The sequence below is a fragment of the Diaphorina citri genome, unplaced genomic scaffold (assembly GCF_000475195.1).
Source record: "Diaphorina citri unplaced genomic scaffold, Diaci psyllid genome assembly version 1.1 scaffold536, whole genome shotgun sequence".
Classification (NCBI taxonomy): domain Eukaryota; kingdom Metazoa; phylum Arthropoda; class Insecta; order Hemiptera; family Psyllidae; genus Diaphorina; species Diaphorina citri.
The window spans coordinates 137099-155432 of NW_007377970.1; the positions used below are offsets into that span (position 1 = coordinate 137099).

At 34.8% G+C, this 18334-nt stretch overlaps 1 protein-coding gene across 1 annotated transcript in view; it reads right to left on the reverse strand.

The window, feature by feature from the left end:
• Positions 1-11621, reverse strand: part of LOC103509853 (protein vein) — a 28075-nt gene extending 16454 nt beyond the window's left edge. Inside the window, exon 1 of the mRNA XM_008474485.3 lies at positions 11549-11621. Within this exon, the coding sequence (XP_008472707.1) occupies positions 11549-11621 (73 nt within the window). The remainder of the gene's footprint in view (positions 1-11548) is intronic.
• Between the last annotated feature and the right edge of the window lie 6713 nt (positions 11622-18334).

The following is an 18334-nucleotide window of genomic DNA, read 5'->3' on the forward strand; positions in this document are numbered from 1 at the left end:
CTATCCTTTGTTTCCTTGTATATCAACATTTACCTCTTTGAAATAGTAGGTACACTCAATCTACACAGAGTACCTACCTAGACAATGTGAAAGATTTAGTGACGGAGGATAAGAACAGGTCCTCCTAATTTTTTTGTTAGACTGACGAAAATGAAGACACTAAGTTAAGATATTTCTCAGCAATTAGTGTAACAATCTGATGTAGGTACAAAGGGAGGTCTAATTTATTTATTTATTTTTTTCGTATTTTACTTACAAGTTGTTTAACATTCAATAATATTATTCCAAGTTAAATAAATAAAAAAATGAATAGAAGCAAAAGAAAAAATAAATAAATTTAAAATCAGTTGACAGTACAGAACCACTTCTGTCCAACCGTCCAAGAGAAATTTGAAAAGATGTGGTCCTCTTGAGGCTGAGTTTAAAGGAAAAGGATTCAAACCAGGAAGTTGCTATCCTTTGTTTCCTTGTATATCAACATTTACCTCTTTGAAATAGTAGGTACACTCAATCTACACAGAGTACCTACCTAGACAATGTGAAAGATTTAGTGACGGAGGATAAGAACACAGATCGAACATAAACGTTCTAACCAATCATTTAACAGAAACACGAAAGGAGTAAAGAAACAGATATGCTAGTAAAGGATCTTTTCAACTACACAGAACAATCAGCAAACTTGGAAATCTCGTGAACTTTTTCCACACTATATCAGAAAGCGAAAAGGAAAAAAGAGGGAGTCAAGCCAAAAGTTCAGAACCGAAGAGAATCTACAAAAATGATGAGGTTGGACTTTGTGAGGTTTGACCTTGATGAGACCTGAACAAAGAAAAAGACATGCTAGTAAAGGATCTTTTCAACAACACAGAATAATCAGTAAACTTGGAAATCTCGTGAACTTTTTCCACACTATATCAGAAAGCGAAAAGGAAAAAAGAAGGAGTCAAGCCAAAAGTTCAGAACCGAAGAGAATCTACAAAAATGATGAGGTTGGACTTTGTGAGGTTTGACCTTGATGAGACCTGAATATTAAACATGATGACCACGGTCTTGTGTGATGTAAGCAGCGGACCACAGACCTCGAGGCCCAAATCAGCAACTTCTGCAAAGTCTGTCAAGTCCCCTAGTCACAATAGAAGAGAGTCCACCTTGATTATCCATCAAATAGCTTTGAAGTACCTTCATATAAGGGATCTAAAGTTTATGTATCTCAAGTTTATGGTCATACCGGAATGGAGTAAGTTTGGTTTTTACCACATGTCACAAGGAAGCACTTGCTTTCCTCTCGGACTTTGCATCATGAGTTCAAAAGTCACTGTGCTCAGGAAGTACCTTCATAATAGGGATCTAAAGTTTATGTATTTCAAGTTTATGGTCATACCGGAATGGTCATACCGGAAGTAAGTTTGGTTTTTACCACATGTCACAAGGAAGCACTTGCTTTCCTCTCGGACTTTGCATCATGAGTTCAAAAGTCACTGTGCTCAATAAACATTTAAGGGTTATCAGCAAATCAAAAGGTTTCACCCTTCGAATAGAATATTCGTAAATATATTGTGTTTATTCTCTTCCGATGAGACTGAAATTTTCCTTAATCCCAGAAGTTGTGTTCAAAATCCTCAAAAATGCGAAAGTTAAACTGGCAATGGCCTGGCAGAATTCGGCAAATATAATTAGACCAGACTGTTTGACCGAACGGTTCCCTTTTTACAAGCGTTGGTCATTGTATGAAGCAAAATTATTTGCTAATTTTTCCCATTTCTAGATGTCTTCTATGAGTGGATAAAAGTTTAGACCTCATAGTAGGTATTCATCATTTGACTTTCTAAATAGAATATACCCTTTTTATACTGGTAGAACTAGACTGAAAAGTCCCTTTCCAAACAATAGCACTGAAAACAAGAAGGAGAAAAAAGGAAATTCCATATTGACAGGGATTTAAAGACGATACTCTGAAGAAATCTAATCTCACTTGGAAAACTCATTCGTCAAATTGAAATGCTCTCAGTCGAAACTCAAAATTAGTTGTGTTACTCAACACTTTCTGAGTGTTTCTTGCTTGACAGAAGTGAAAAATTATTATGCTATCAATCAAAAATTTTAAATTCACGTCGTGGGTTTTAACACACTCGTCTCATGGCTACTTTGTCAAAATATATTCAGGGTAAAATCTGTTTGAAAATTTCAACACCAGATGTTTGCATAAGTGCGCGGGAAAAAGGGCCTAATGGGAGAATATAATAGAATAGAATATACCTTGTTTATCCTGCTGGGATAGGACTGAAAAGTCCTTTTACCCCCGCAGTCTCACCAAGGTCTCATATTTTGACATATTATGGGTTATGGCGAACACATATTACAAATAGAGTAAATGAACACCCTGGTTACCTAATTAAAAAAAAAAGAGACAAAGTACTAATTCTTAAAGATACCCATTATTTATTTATTGGCTGGTTGTAGAGTTGTAGCAAGCCACTGGTGTCAAAGGTAACCCAATTTTAGCCTTATTACTTTTTCCCTTTTATCTGTATAGGTACTGTTATTATTTAATTCCCCTTGTTTACGCCGATGACTAAGACTAAAAAGTCTCATCATTAGGTATAACATGTAGAATAAAATTGTAGACCAATGTGGTTCTGTTGGTTCTAAAGAAATATAATCTATCTTACGTTTTTCCAGATTTAAACTGTTCTGAATAAGCTGATTATACCTAATCGATTTTATTATTAGGTATATATATATTTTTTTTTTATTTTTAGGGGTATAAAAGCGAGTTTTCCAAAAATAAATCCTGATTCCCAACTAGAAAACTAATCCCCTTTTTGGTCACCCCACTACCAATAATTATCACACCAAACCATATGTTTTTTTTTTTTTTTTTTTTCTAGAGGTCATCCCACCAATAATTATCCCCCCAAAAAACCATATGTTTTTTTTTTTTTTTTTAACTAGAGGTCATCAGTGTGACCAACTGAGCTACAGAGGCATCTCACATACCGTAGACATCTCATCTGTCTGACATTTATTGTTCAATATCACAGACAACACTCTCGTCATTTGGAGAAGACAAAAAGAACGAATAAATTTTGTAAATTTTATCTATGTTATGTTATTTATTGGAATTGTTAAAAGATGTTCATTGGGCGAAATTCGAGAAAAATGTGAAAATGCTTTTTCCCTCCTCCTTCTCTTGGTTTTTGCCTGTTTTGAAGATTTTTATTTATTTATTTTTAATACCTACTAAAATATTCCCTAAAATCAGTATTAGTAATTACTTAATAAGGTATGTACGATATTTTGAAGATGATTCAAAACATATTCATACGCGTGGATTAAAAGTTGCATTTCTAACTTCACTTTGATTCTAGGAAGGTTTGAACCTTTATCCGACTACAAAAGAGTACCTATTGATTCCACACATAGTAGACACCGTCGATCAATGGTCGATCAACGTGGTGAAGAGGTAGTGTAAGGTTTAAGGCGACTTCGATCGACGGGGTCGACTATGTGTGGACACAGCTTAAGAGTATAGGTACCTAAACAACAGTGAGTTAATTGAGATAACTGTGACAATGGAGGTCTTATCGGCCTTAAATCGAATAGAGGATGAGAGAAAGACAGGCGTTCCGAGAACGGACCTTTATAAAGTTCGTGCCGAGCGGGAATGAAACCCGTGACCTAACACAAGACAGGCGCTCTGCCTTATTTCACCTTTTAAGCTTTTATTCAAGAAGAAAAAACAAGACGAAACCTTTAAGTTTGTTTTAAACTTGGTACTTTTCTGACAGAACAGAAAACTTGGTACTTTTCTGACAATCCCTTTGTGTGTAATTCAGTTTTTATAAGTTCACAAAAAGCAAACAGTTGCTATTTGTGATTGTAAAACATCTAAAATTTACTTTATAACGTATCATACTCATACCTACATAATATTATCTACACATGCAACGATTTTTTCGCCTTTCAGATTAATAAATCGTTTGTGTAGACGGGGAACTGTCTAAAAAGTACACAAGTACTTAGAGGGATATATGATAAAAAGTCTGTAAAGTAACACTTTGAATTTGAATGCATCATTTGAATCGCTATTCCTTCGGACCTACCCCAATGCAAATATTCTCGTGCACATAAGTAGGTAAATCCCTAGTGAAATTCATATGTGACATGTAATGAACTTTTCAATTTTCATGTCTAGCACATTGCATATTTGGTAGAAAGACGGCTACGATTAGTTCATTTTGCAAACTCTATACCACGCCATGGACTGAAGGATTTTAAAGCGGTCAAAACTACAGCCATTCTCTCGAAACAACTTGGACGCTGGACGGTCTGAAAAATAGTAAAAATAAGTCCCTTACGTATTCCTATAAAGTCCCAAATAAAGGGAACTGAGATTGCTTGGTTTCTAGAACGATAGAAAAGAGAACAAAATACGGATTTCCAAAAGATACCATCAACAAATAAAATCTATCAAAATTGGTTCTGGGGAAAAAATGTAAGGAATAATTTTTAAACAATTTTTAAGGGGAAAGAACTATCTACTAGTTTTTTTTGTATCTAATGGCGAATGTATGACGCCGTTTCCTAATAAAAAACATGAACGTCTGAAGTTGAGTGAACTTTGGAGAAAAAAAAAGAAGAAGAAAAAACGTAAAAGTTATGATAATTTCAACCCTTTTGCTGCACATTTTCTTCGGAAGCTTTTTCTAATTTGCAGAAATGGAAAAATGTGTGGCCTTTTGATTTGAATCACTTACTGGTCAGATATAGGTAAAGATACAAAGAATGAAAAGCGGCCATGATGTCAATTTTATTATCACCTGTTACCTGCTAAAAACGACACCAACAAATCTAACAGTAGGTACCTATGTATTACCTTCCTACTCTGTAAAGGAGGGGTAGGTATTCTGATGATGAAGTCAAAGTTGCTTGTTCAGTTCGAACTTCGAAAAGAAGAAAATCAGTTCCTAGCTTACATAAAATCTTCAAAGCTCCTCAGAAAGGAAGGGTTAAGAATTTTCTTTTCTTCTCTGAGGTTGTTCTTTTTTTATGTGAGCAAAATATCTAACTTTTTATTTCATTTTGTTTGATTTTGTTTTACTTGAGCAAAAATCATTTTTACATTTTATTTTTTTACAATAATTTATGATTCTCTAAATCGTACTATTTTGTATGGAAAACTCGAAAACGTACACAAGAGAATTAAGTAGAATACGTTATTGGTATCTTTGCTCCCAAATAATAAGTAAACAAGTATAGGTACTTTTATACTTACAGTAGCCTTTTGGTCGTCTTTCAAACCAGTCACGGATTTTGGAAATGAAAATCGACCTACATAGTCTTGTAAGCTTTGAGGTTGCGGGTTTGAATCCCCACCAAAACACGGAATTTTAACCTCCAGAAGCTAGGTACTACTGTCGATGTTGATATTGTTTTGTTCATTATTTTTTCAGTTTTACTTGTGTCTTTTCCAATAATTTTTCCATATTTTTTGGATCTGTCTGTAGATGATTTTCTCAGAACTCAGATGATTTTCTCAGAACGAGAAGTCTTTCGACAACTTTTATACTTACAGTAGCCTTTTGGTCGTCTTTCAAACCAGACACGGATTTTGGAAATGAAAATCGACCTAGGTAGTCTTGTAAGCTTTGAGGTTGCGGGTTTGAATTCCCACCAAAACACGGAATTTTAACCTCCAGAAGCTAGGTACTACTGTGGATGTTGATATTGTTTTGTTCATTATTTTTTCAGTTTTACTTGTATCTTTTCTAATAATTTTTCCATATTTTTTGGATCTGTCTGTAGATGATTTTCTCAGAACTCAGATGATTTTCTCAGAACGAGAAGTCTTTCGACAACAGAATCTCTCTCGTATTCTGTCCGATTTCACTATGTGATAGTAAAATTAAACAGATCTCCGAGCTTATTTCGCTCCTTGGAAAATTCTAATGATTCCGCCAAAAAGTGCATCTGGAATATAGATCTATGATACGATTAACTGAGTCATACGGATATTTCTAGTATTCAGAGTAATGGAAAACGTATAAAATAAGACATTTTGACCGCAGAAGAAGTATTTAGATGGAAAAAGTGCATGTTAGATTGAAAAAGTGTATGTGCAAAATATCAAAATATTTTGAGGGCGCCTGGAGAATTTTTCTTTAGATGTTATGCCTAGGAGAACATAAAATTGAAATTTATCAGCAAAATTTGGTATTTCTTAGAAATGTTTTTTGCTGAAATGTTACACGTACCTACTACCTAAGTGTGAAAGGTTACACACTACCCACTATCGTACGTTCTGCTTTGTTTGATACAGTGCTTTCAGTGTTGTATCCTTTTTAACTCATCATTCTGATTTTCAATAACCCTACTGTCAGATTGTCTACTAAGACGCTAGACTCAAGTCGGCCGAAATTAATGTTATTTGGCATCGACTGAAACCCAAAAGTAAGTTGATCTACGCACCAATATTGGAAAAGTGTAAAGCAGTATGCTTTACAAATACAAAATCTTCGAGGTTCCGTAAATATGACGGTGTAAATTCGAGTCACAAGAGCTCTAATTAAGGCAAATATCCAATAGATTCGGCACTACAAATTGAACATTATTTGTAAAAAAAAAAAAAAAAAATCTAGCATAACATTACAACAAATTAACCAAAGTAATTGTTGCTTAACCCTCATTTCGTGGAAAATGTTGAAAAGGTTGTGAACAAAAACAAAGTAAGATTTTTCTGTTTACTCGATCTTTTTTGTTTGCCATACTAGGTATACCGGGTGTCCCCTAAATTTGGTCCAAATTTTTTGGGGATGAAAATCCATACTCGGACGATTTGGTTTAAGAATGAGTAGCTGGATCTAATATAGTTCAATAAATTCAATCTAAAATTTAAAGTTGTAGATAGAATGATGAAAGATAAGAGGCCTCATCTAGGCAATACTGGCGTCCAGGAACTTTCCAGCATTCCAGATTCCTGAACATTTGGATAAACTGCACTTTTTACAGCTATAAGTGAAAATAATACGAGTACAAGAAAAATGCCTACCTATGTACCTAAATTACAGTAAATAAAAGTAACGAATAAAGGGTATAAGGGAAAAAGAGAATAAGTAAAGTATGTAGAAAAAAGAAATCATATCATATTATTCCACCTTTCTGTAAGGAAAAGAAGAGCATGAAATAGGAGCGTGTATGCTTTTCTAGCGGACCTCGCGCATTCACATTAGTATGTCAGTAAGAATATGCTATGTTAGACATGAGACATATAGGAACATCTAATGACGGCGTCTCTAAAGAAGATGCTAAGTAGATTAATATTATAGTGGATAGTAGGTCATAGTCTGATACAAGTTCCTCATAAATTTTACCGCAGAAATTTTCGCGAACAGAAGGTTAGATATAGGTAAAATATAAATGTTATTCAATTGTGAGATCTGTTTGCAAATAAAGAAACCAAGACGCCGCCGCTTCGGTTAACAAAGCAAAAAAGTTACACACAAAAAGACACATTACGTCCCATTTAGGTGTAAGGTCAACACAAGAGTACCAGCAAACACAATGGATCATGTTTTCAGAAGATTTTTTTTACAAGAAATCTTTGAAAACCCTGAATACATTAGAGAGTAAATTATCTTCTTTCTAATTCAGGAGAAGTAAAGTCAAAGTAAACAGAATAATTTATGTTGGAAATTTGAATATAATTTAGCCGCTAATTCTTTGAAGCCAACAAAACTGCATTTTGAGTTTTTTTGACTTATATTTTACATTTTAGGTGTACCTACTTTCATACAATGTACAGATGTTAATGTTACATGTTACATTGTTACAACAAACAAAGCTTCAATCAATGTTTGACTTGATTATAAAGTGGTTTGTTTAGAAAAAAAAGATCACATGACAGCATTGAGTATGACTATTATCAACTAGATATTAATTAAAGCAAACGTATATATAAGTTGTCTACTGGAAATCTTGAATCTCGAGATGAAAATCTTTAGAGAATTAGACACCATACTTCTCGGTTATAAAAGGAAAAATTCGATCAGAAAATTTTTGGTCCATCAGAGATTCTAGCACTTAACCACTCACAGAGGCGGGCTGAATACCTGAAGTTTATTTTTTAATTTATTTATTTATTTATTTTAAATAATAATATTCCTGGAATATCTACTTCCTTTGAACCAATTACCAGGAAATAATACCTAGTTCTACTGACTTGAACTCTAATCTTAAGAATCAATTTATTTGACAGTTTACCTCGTACATAAATCAGAAAACTCTTTCCAATGTGTTATCACCACGTTAACGTTCTAAAGGTAATTATATCAAAACATAGCCTACTCATCCATCTCTCCACAGTATCTCACAAGCCGTTCTGGAAACGAAAAACTGTTTGAAAATTTCGTGTAATACAAACGATGTTAGACTAAACAAATTCTAAACGTACTATGTTTTACGTTAACAGAGTGCTCTACAAATTTTTGTGTAAACGAAGTAGGGACCTGTAAAGATACGATCGATTTTACCTATGATTTTGTACAGGCTAGAGGAAAATAAGGGAGGTCTATGATGGGATTTTTGAACTAGAGAAATGAGTTTTTTTTAACTTGATGATTTTGTATTTAGTCTGTCTTTCTGTCTCTTTGTTACAAGCTCTTATGAAAATGCACTTTAAATAGATTGTTGTTTGGAGGAACTTTTTGGTCACTATTACTAATTACTATAGATTGCCTTTGTAGAGACATAAATTCAAACATTGCCTTTGTGTATTAGCAGTATTGAATACAGACTTCTAAAAATGCCCCAAAACCTGGAATAGGCTGATAGCAAAGAAGTTTCAAGTCAATCGACCCAGTAAAAGTTGCACAAAAGTTAGTTAAAACATTTGACCCAAACATACAAAGATCTCAAGTTAAACTGAAGTAAGAAAAGATTCATAAACCTAGGACTTTATTGTTAAAACTCCTTTAAATGGATAAATATTTGTCTAAAGAAAAAAAAAAAAGATTCATGTTATCATGATTATTTATATCATGTTCCAGCTAAGAATAGAGATGATATGACCTAATGAAAGGGCGCATAATATGTAATGAAACATGTGGAAAATATTCGAGTAGGTAACCTTAAAATCAACAGATTTACTGAAATACGCGTACACGTATTTGCACAAAGTACATAGGCAACATACAGTTACGTGGGCTGTTATAGAATTTTTGTTGCTTTTTTAGTCCGTCCTTCCTTTATTATTACAATAGTAATAAAAAGGTATAAGGGACGGACTATTGTATTCGCTTCGCTTCGATGTCGTCTGTCTGTCACTCTGTCAGTCTGTCCCCATAGAAGGCCTTATCCAAACCTAGTCGACCTATATATCAAATTAAAAGTCTTTTTTCCAGGAACACTTTAAAAGTCCAATTATAGCTGTGTGTTTAAATTAAAAGTCCAATTATAGCTGTGTGAGTACTGTGTACTTACGTTAATTTCCTGAATGATGAATTGGGATACATCTTGTCCATAGATGATTTCGTGCTTTCGCTCGACAAATGGACTTGGATCGACTTGGGCTCGATAAATTTACACCTCAATTTTAGTAACAGCATTTTTAGAACAAGAAGAAAGCTAAAGAAGAAAAGAAGGAAAAGACGAAGAAGGACCTCTGATCTCTCGAACACCTCTCAGTGTATAGGTGTACCAACCTATGGATAAGAGTATAATAGATTTGTACAGGCTAGAGGAAAATAAGGGAGTTCTATGATGGGAATTTTAAACTAGAGAAATGAGGTTTTTTTTTAACTTGATGATTTTGTATTTAGTCTGTCTGTCTGTCTGTCTTTCTGTCTCTTTGTTACAAGCTCCTATGAAAATGCACTTTAAATAGATTGTTGTTTGGAGGAACTTTTTGGTCACTATTACTAATTACTATAGAATTGCCTTTGTAGAGACATAAATTCAAACATTGCCTTTGTGTATTAGCAGTATTAACTACAGACTTCTAAAAATGCCCAAAAACCTGGAATAGGCTGATAGCAAAGAAGTTTCAAGTCTATCGACCCAGTAAAAGTTGCACAAAAGTTAGTTAAAACATTTGACCCAAACACACAAAGATCTCAAGTTAAACTGAAGTAAGAAAAGATTCATATACCTAGGACTTTATTGTTAAAACTCCTTTAAATGGATAAATATTTGTCTAAAGAAAAAAAAAAAAGATTCATGTTATCATGATTATTTATATCATGTTCCAGCTAAGAATAGAGATGATATGACCTAATGAAAGGGCGCATAATGTAATGAAACATGTGGAAAATATTCGAGTAGGTAACCTTAAAATCAACAGATTTACTGAAATAAGCGTACACGTATTTGCACAAAGTACATAGGCAACATACAGTTACGTGGGCTGTTATAGATTTTTTGTTGCTTTTTTAGTCCGTCCTTCCTTTATTATTACAATAATAATAAAAAGGTATAAGGGACGGTCTATTGTATTCGCTTCGGTGTCATCTGTCTGTCAAATTTGCACCACCACTTTCGTGTTCCTGGTAAAAAGACCTAATTTGATATAAAGGTCGACCAGGTTTGGATAAATCCTTCTATGGGGACAGAGTGACAGACAGACAGACAGACAGACGACACCGAAGCGAATACAATAGTCCGTCCCTGATACCTTTTTATTACTATTGTAATAATAAAGGAAGGACGGACTAAAAATGGAAGAAGGAAAAGACGAAGAAGGACCTCTGATCTCTCGAACACCTCTCAGTGTATAGGTGTACCAACCTATGGATAAGAGTATAATAGAAAATTTGGTAATTTGGGCGCATCCACTAAAAATCCTCTTTGGGTGCATCCCTTTTCTCTCTTCTCTTTCAATATCCAGTCAATTTGTATTTTTGGCACATCCACTAAAAATAACAATGCCTCTCTCTCCCCTTCTCTCATCTTTTGACATTTTGATTTTCGCACATTGATTTTATAACCACTAAATAGATTTGCACCTCTTTTCTTTTCATCCTGCAATAGACATTTGGTAATTTTGGCACGTCCACTAATAATGATTGCATTTTGATTCGTATACCTTGAATAGTGATAGATTAATAGATAGATATTCAACTCTTGAGTGGTAATAGACTCAGATAGACGTTTTACATCGACAATATTTCTTATGTTTTACAGAACACAGGTCGGTAAGCAGAAAATAACAGGATCGCTTACTGTTTATGACCTGATAATTATCACATTATACCCATTGTTGCTTTCTTCGCAACGAACACAAAATGAAGGAAAATAAGCACCTCCTGGTAATGACTTGAAAAACTGCACCAGTTTCATCAGTACTGTCTGTGGTGGGTCAGAAATCTTCTGCTCTAGCTGGCAAAGTAGTAAGTACTCCCCTACCAGGTCCAGACATTGGTCTACTCTTCTAAAGGAAATTACTTTTTTTCTTCGGAAAATTGATTTCTTCTTCTGATTTACCAGAATTAAATCGAACTACCGTTAAGTGAAGGCACAATTGTTGACACCCCTCTTTATTTTCCGGGATTATTACACTGTGAAGATGAAGTAGCAGTAGCGATAGCGACAGTCGAGTAGACGACACATCTCGTCTTAGCGTTCGACATTAAGCTAGTAATCTCCGTAATATCTCATTTTGTATTTTGTGTTCCAACTCTCGCAACGCTACTACGTGTACTCCAGTGCATGTTCTTATAACAGATACGTTATCGTGTTTTTTTTTTTTCCTTCTTTTTTTTATTCTTCAACAAATTTTAAAAAATAAAATCCGTTTCTTTTTAAAAAAATTATCGCTCCCAATAAAATGATATTTTTCTCGATTTTTTTCGTTTATTAATTTATATTTTATTTTAAAAAAGAAAAAAGTACCTATAGTCTATTTTATTTTAGATTTGAAACAGTAGATAATAAAATATGACGAGAAAAAAGTGCAGTGTGCGTATTGAGATTATTTCCTTTTAGACCAAGATAATGGTTTTATTGGACCAAGGGAAGAGCTCATCCAACAGTGACTTCAATTTCACGCCAGTTCCGGGTTAGCCTGGGTTCAACAGCGACATGTCTTAGTTCTATTACTATTACTAAAGATTGTAAAAAATATAGTTTTTTTCTTGTTGTTTCAAGCAAAATGTATTTGTATAGGTCGAAGTTTTCTAAGAATCTGTTGTTTTTCCATCGGTTAATATATTTTTGGGACGATATAACTTTTAGTGCTAGTACCCCTGTTCTCACTTGGAAGTAGGGTAGAACACATCTTACATTCAGAAGATTGGTTTGTCGGGATATGAAGGCTCAGGACAGAAACGCATACAAAAAGTCACGAGTGAGCTGCATTAGACAAGGCTGGATTTCAGTATTACTTATCTGTTTCCTTCTGAGCACGACGCTTGCATCCACCACTCCCATTCATTTCAACCCCTATAAGAAATTATTAGACGATTGTTCCAAGTCCAAACTCGACAGTAGTGAGCTGAACAGTAACTTAAGAAATAACAGGGAGGAGCTCATGGCCTCCAATAGTCAAATTAGATCTCAATTTTTAAAACGATCGGGAAGGATATCAAGGACTCCTTTGTCAAGATCACAAACCACACAAGCCCGCAGAAGAGGTTTCAACACAGCAAACTCATGGGGTTTCTCTCGAAATCCTGGCAACTCATTTAAATCCTTAAGATCGTCAGACTCATCAGAGTCGTGCTATCATATTGGTGACGGAACCAATGAAGTGTCTGCCAGGGCTTTGCTAGCCACCACTGTGTTTGAGGGGAAGGCAAGATCTCGGAGCCCAAGGCGAGGTTCTGGCAGTGATTATGGGGTGACATTTGTAGTGCAACACGTGTATAAGGAGCATAATAGTCATCTACCTCTAAAGCCTCATTGTCAAGTCAGGCTAAGGTTCTTAGAGAAATATGAAGATGAATTTTCTTCAGATAACAAATGTGTACAGAGCTACAACTTTACGTCTCAGCCGGGGGATCTGGTGAGAACGAACATCAAGCGTGGTGGCAAATATATTGTGTTTATGAATGGGAATGGACCTCATAACTTCAGTGCTTTGGGAGAACCTGTGATTCGAACGGAGAAAAATGTGATGGCAGTAAAGCAAGTCCTCTGTCATAACTGCTGTAAGTATCTTTGCCCTATTTTATTTTTTTACTGTAAACATTTTAGTTCATAATCAATCTCATAGAAGTAGGTACCATTTATTTAGATCAGAACTTTACATTACGAGTATATCTAGATGTCTGCTTGTAGCTATGGTATAGGCACCTACTTAGGACGTTCTTCTTCTTTTACGATACTTTGTGCCCGATTTTACTTAAAGAGGAGGAGGAGGAGAAGTAAGAAGAAGGAGAAGGAGGAGGGATTACGGATCTACTGATTCTCATCTGCAGGAGAAGGGATGGGGGTTATATCTTCTGATGAACTGCCTATGTGAAATTATGTCTGAGAAATTTGATTTGCGCTACAATATACGTACCTATGTTGCTAGATATTTCGTCTACCGTCACCTAACTCTCAACGTTTACACATCTCAAACTTAAACTCACAAAATACAAACATGAGACCTTATTTAGACTGCTGGGGTAAAGGGACTTTTTAGTCTCATTGGAGCAGGATAATCTATTCTTTCCCTTTTGCGAATTCGTTTTCTGGAGCAGACTCCCCGTCCTGCTCCACCCGGATGGAAAGGGCTCCTCGTTGTTTCTCGTACATCACAAGATAGTTTTTGAGTTTCGGGGCCGACAACCGGAATAACGACAGTCTCTGTGACACAGCCGTGTGGCAAACTGCCAGCGAAATTTCGCTCCCACCCCCTCCCCCCCTGGTTAACGACGCTGAAGTGCGCCGTTCCACGTTCATACACGCACGTTACTCAAACAAGGTTCAGGTTTCATTTTGATTTGTTGTGACTTAACCCGCGGCGCGCCGCGCGCCCCGCATGCCTTTGGGGCCGAGGTCACTTTTGAGCGCGTAGATTTTGACACAGTGTCGAATGATGTGTCTTAATCTCTCATAAACGGAGAAGTAGCCTCCACAAGAGGTTTCCTCTAAACGTTTTTCAAAACAATACTATAACCACCGAGATATGTCATTTATTATGATTATGTTATGAACAATTGAACACAGGTGTATATTTAATGAAGAAACTTCTACATAACCACACTTCCCCCCCCCCCCCAAGACTTAAAAAAAGAACATCATTTTCATAGGTTTGGGTTTTCAAGAGACTACGCGCTACTAAAAGTTGCGCGACTACGCTTTAGAATGTGGTCTAGTATTTCTAAAAAATTAATTGTTAAAATTTGTAAAATTTGACTCTCACAGCATCGAAAGGGTTGAAACAATTATTCTTTGCCCTATTTTACTTTTCTACTGTAAACATTTTAGTTCATAATCAATCTCATAGAAGTAGGTAGCATTTATTTAAATCAGAACTTTACATTACGAGTAAATCTAGATGTCTGCTTGTAGCTATGGTATAGGCACCTACTTAGGACGTTCTTCTTCTTTTACGATACTTTGTGCCCGATTTTACTTAAAAAGACACACAAATGAAACCAAATAATAGACAGCACAGCAAAAAGGACAGAATATTACTTGAAATCTTTTGCTAATAACTCTCCATGTCCCTGTCAAATGTGAAAATTTGTCAACGCACGCGAACAAGGAAAAGTCGAACTGTAATTTACGTTGTTTCCATGTATGGCGACGATTGTAAATTGATTTTAATGTGGAATTTATTTTTAAACTTGTCAAATTTCAATATGAGTGGTGGTGTGTGACGAAATAATTAAAATAGAGTTGGAATACACAAAATAAAAATGATTGTAAGCGAAATATGCGACATATCTTAGATCAGCTGGTTCTCTAACAATGCTAATAAATTAAATTTAACATATGCGGCTGAAGGCTATGTGAAGCACCTACGTGATTTATAAGTTTGATAAAAAAAAAAAAAAAAAAATCTAATCAAAATATCTATGTAGATCTTTCTAGGTACTAGGTAATTAAGGGTGGACACATATTAGTTTGAAATAAGACATCACTTATTGTTCGCTTGTAGCTAGTCCAATTTCAAGACAAAAAGAAAGGCAGAGAGAGGGGAGAGAGAGAGAGAGAGAGAGAGAGAGAGAAAGTAGGAGAGGACAGACAGGGGGATGGAAAACGAAAATATTTTTACTCCATAAAAGTTAAAAGTCAGGGGCGAGACAAAACTCCCATTTTTCAATCAAGAAGAACAAGAAGAAGAAGAAGAAGACAACGAAAAAGGAGATGAAGAAGTAAAATTAAAAGAAGAAAAACACTCAAAAAGAGCAAATTGATTTCAAATAAACACATCTTACATGAAGAAAAGAAGGAAAACTTCTTTGCAGGGTTAAAAACCTCTGAGTTGCTTTTTTCGAAAGATAAGCTGAGGTCAAACAGAAGTTTGGGAAATGAAGTTATTTCTTTATCAGTAAGTAATAAGAAATAGAATAACAAACAAATAAGTAGTGAACAAATGGTAATGACGAATAATAAACAAATATAGGTAAACAACCAAAATTACAACTAAATAAAGCTCTGACGAAAAAAAAAGTACTAAAGTACTAGAACAGTGAACATAGAAAAATCCCAGTATGAGATGATTTTATCTACATTTGCAATCTTTCTATAACGTAAGTATTTAATTAGGAATTATGTGTCTTTTTGGCAAGCCAAATGTTGGGTTTTATAGCAGAGCCAAAAGCCGAAAACAGGTATCCAGGGATGTTCTAACCCACATCAGCCTGTAGACAGCATTTATCATGCATAACATTTGGTGGAGATGTCATGTGCACTTTTTACTTTTCAAGATATTGCTGAAAAGAACAGTCGCTGATTATCAAGTACATTATTAATATATTTGATAACCCTATGTTTTATAGGGTACGTTTTAATTCTTTTAATTTTCCAGAAATGAAAATTGCAATCGCCTCTCTAAGTTCAATGTGGGAGTTAAAGGGCTTTTAGTTATATTATACTTTATGTTTTGTCTTGATTAAACTAATACTGTCTATGTGTATTTTTGTATGAAATGAGAAAAAAATAAAATAAAACACATTTCAGTAGAGTTTATTTTTATAAGAAGACCGACTACGACTAATGTATACAATACGCGCCGACAGGGTGACTAAAAACAGAACACTTCGGTCCATTTCGACGAGAACATCTCAGACATGAGGCGAAAATAAAATGAGGAAAGCCTTGAAGGAGACGGCGAATTGTTCTTGTTCGAAAAAATAATAAAAGTGACAAACGGTAGAAACATAATGTTCAAATACGTAATGAACGTAAGAACTTGCGAGTTAATTATATTTTTCAGAAAGAGGTAAAGGTTGCGTAGATGTGAACGTAATTTTTTTTTGTAGCCAAAACCTAATGTCAGCCTAATTGCCCAAAGCAATCTAGGGCTGATTGAGAGGCTGACGAAAAACGCCGACCCCGTCTGAAACGAGTTAATTATATTTTTCAGAAAGAGGTAAAGTTTGCGTAAACGTGAACGTAAATTTTCTTGTAGCCAAAACCTAATGTCAGCCTAATTGCCCAAAGCAATCTAGGGCTGATTGAGAGGCTGACGAAAAACGCCGACCCCGTCTGAAATGTAAGGAATTAATCATTAGACCAAGTTATTGTTCCAATATTGGATGCTAATTTTTCCTGCTCGCGTTGTTAATCTTCTCAACACGTGCGAATTGTGTTCTGTAAATTAAGACGCGAGATTGGCTGATATCTCTGTTAAGCCATGATAAGGTCTGCGCACAGGATACCTACAGGAGTATGACTTAGATAATCTTAATTAAACTTAAACAATTTTATTTTGATAACAGAGAATAAGGGTTGGATTATACAGAAAGATATTCCATGATGATCTGTTTCTATTTACCTGTTGGTATGCTATATTTCCTCTTAAAATGTTGAACCATCTCTTCAGATCAGCTAACATTTTGTACCTCAAAAATACACATCACACAACTCAGTATAACGCCCCGTCTGAACTCGGGAAAAGGCGAGGAAGAGGAAATAAGTGAAGTGATTACCTGAAGGATTTTCTATTACAGATCCCTTAGAACTCTCAAGTGGTCAAATTGTGGGAAAATTAGCTGCCAAATTTCATACCACGTGAGGCATTCAACCCATGTGTACCTGTTTACGAAAATGTAAAGACTGCGAAAATAAGAAAAGATAGGTAATGTCTTCTTGAGAAATGTAGGGAAGATCATGAGGTAAGAAATAATTCACTTCTCGTCTTTGTACTTACTCAGTAGTCGGATTAAAAGCTCTCACACAACCAGAAAAGCATTGAAAGTGAGTTACTAAATACCCTTTTCCTCCAGAAAAGAATAAAATGTGTTACATCTCATTTAAACACCCTGTATTCTTGTCTATTGTACACATATAGTTTTCAAATTTATTCTATTTGTCTATTTATTATGTGTTACTAAAAATTAATTAAAATTACGTTGTTTTTAACACTCCATCACAACAGGGTTTAATGTCCTCATGGATTCAAAAATATTCTCAAGTCGACAAAAAAGAGAGGGAAATTTTTGATGAAAATTCGAAAGTCGAACTTTTCCAAACATGAATTAGTTTTATGACTCTGTTCTATTTTTTTTTTTTTAAATAGCAGCTGATAAAGAAATGTCAGACGAACAAGTGCACCTTTAAAGTCGAGAGCATGTTAAAATTAATGGGGCTCAAAATAGCGAAAAGCTAATGTGCAATGTATTGAGTCAGTTTTGCAATTTTGGATGTTACGTTCAGTGTCTGTTAAACTAGCAAGACAATTCAGTGTTCAGGAAATATTTATGCCATGAAAAATCTTGACGAGTAATATCAGCAATGGATTTCAATTCAATGTGCAATGGCAGCCCAGAAAGTATTACTAAAAGTAAATAATTAACAGTAGCATGTTCCACGAAACTATGGACTAGTAAAAGTTACAAGTGAATAGTGATAATAATTCACATAAGATAGGGTACTTTTGTTTAAAAGATGGCTGCCCTACACTTGTGATTAATACTAGTCAATACTTTCGTGGAACAGGCTACAGTAGCATCGATTGGTAGCTGAGTAAAATCAATTAATACCTAATAGATAGATACTCTTAAATACCTAATCTTTTTCAACATTGATGGTGGAGATGTCATTTGCACTTTTTAGCCCGTCCTTCCTTTATTATTACTTTTCAAGATATTGCTGAAGAGAACAGAACAGTATAATGTGATCAGTTCCTAAAATGTAATAATTGTGGGACTGTAGGCTATGTACAAAAAATAAATACATAAAAGAT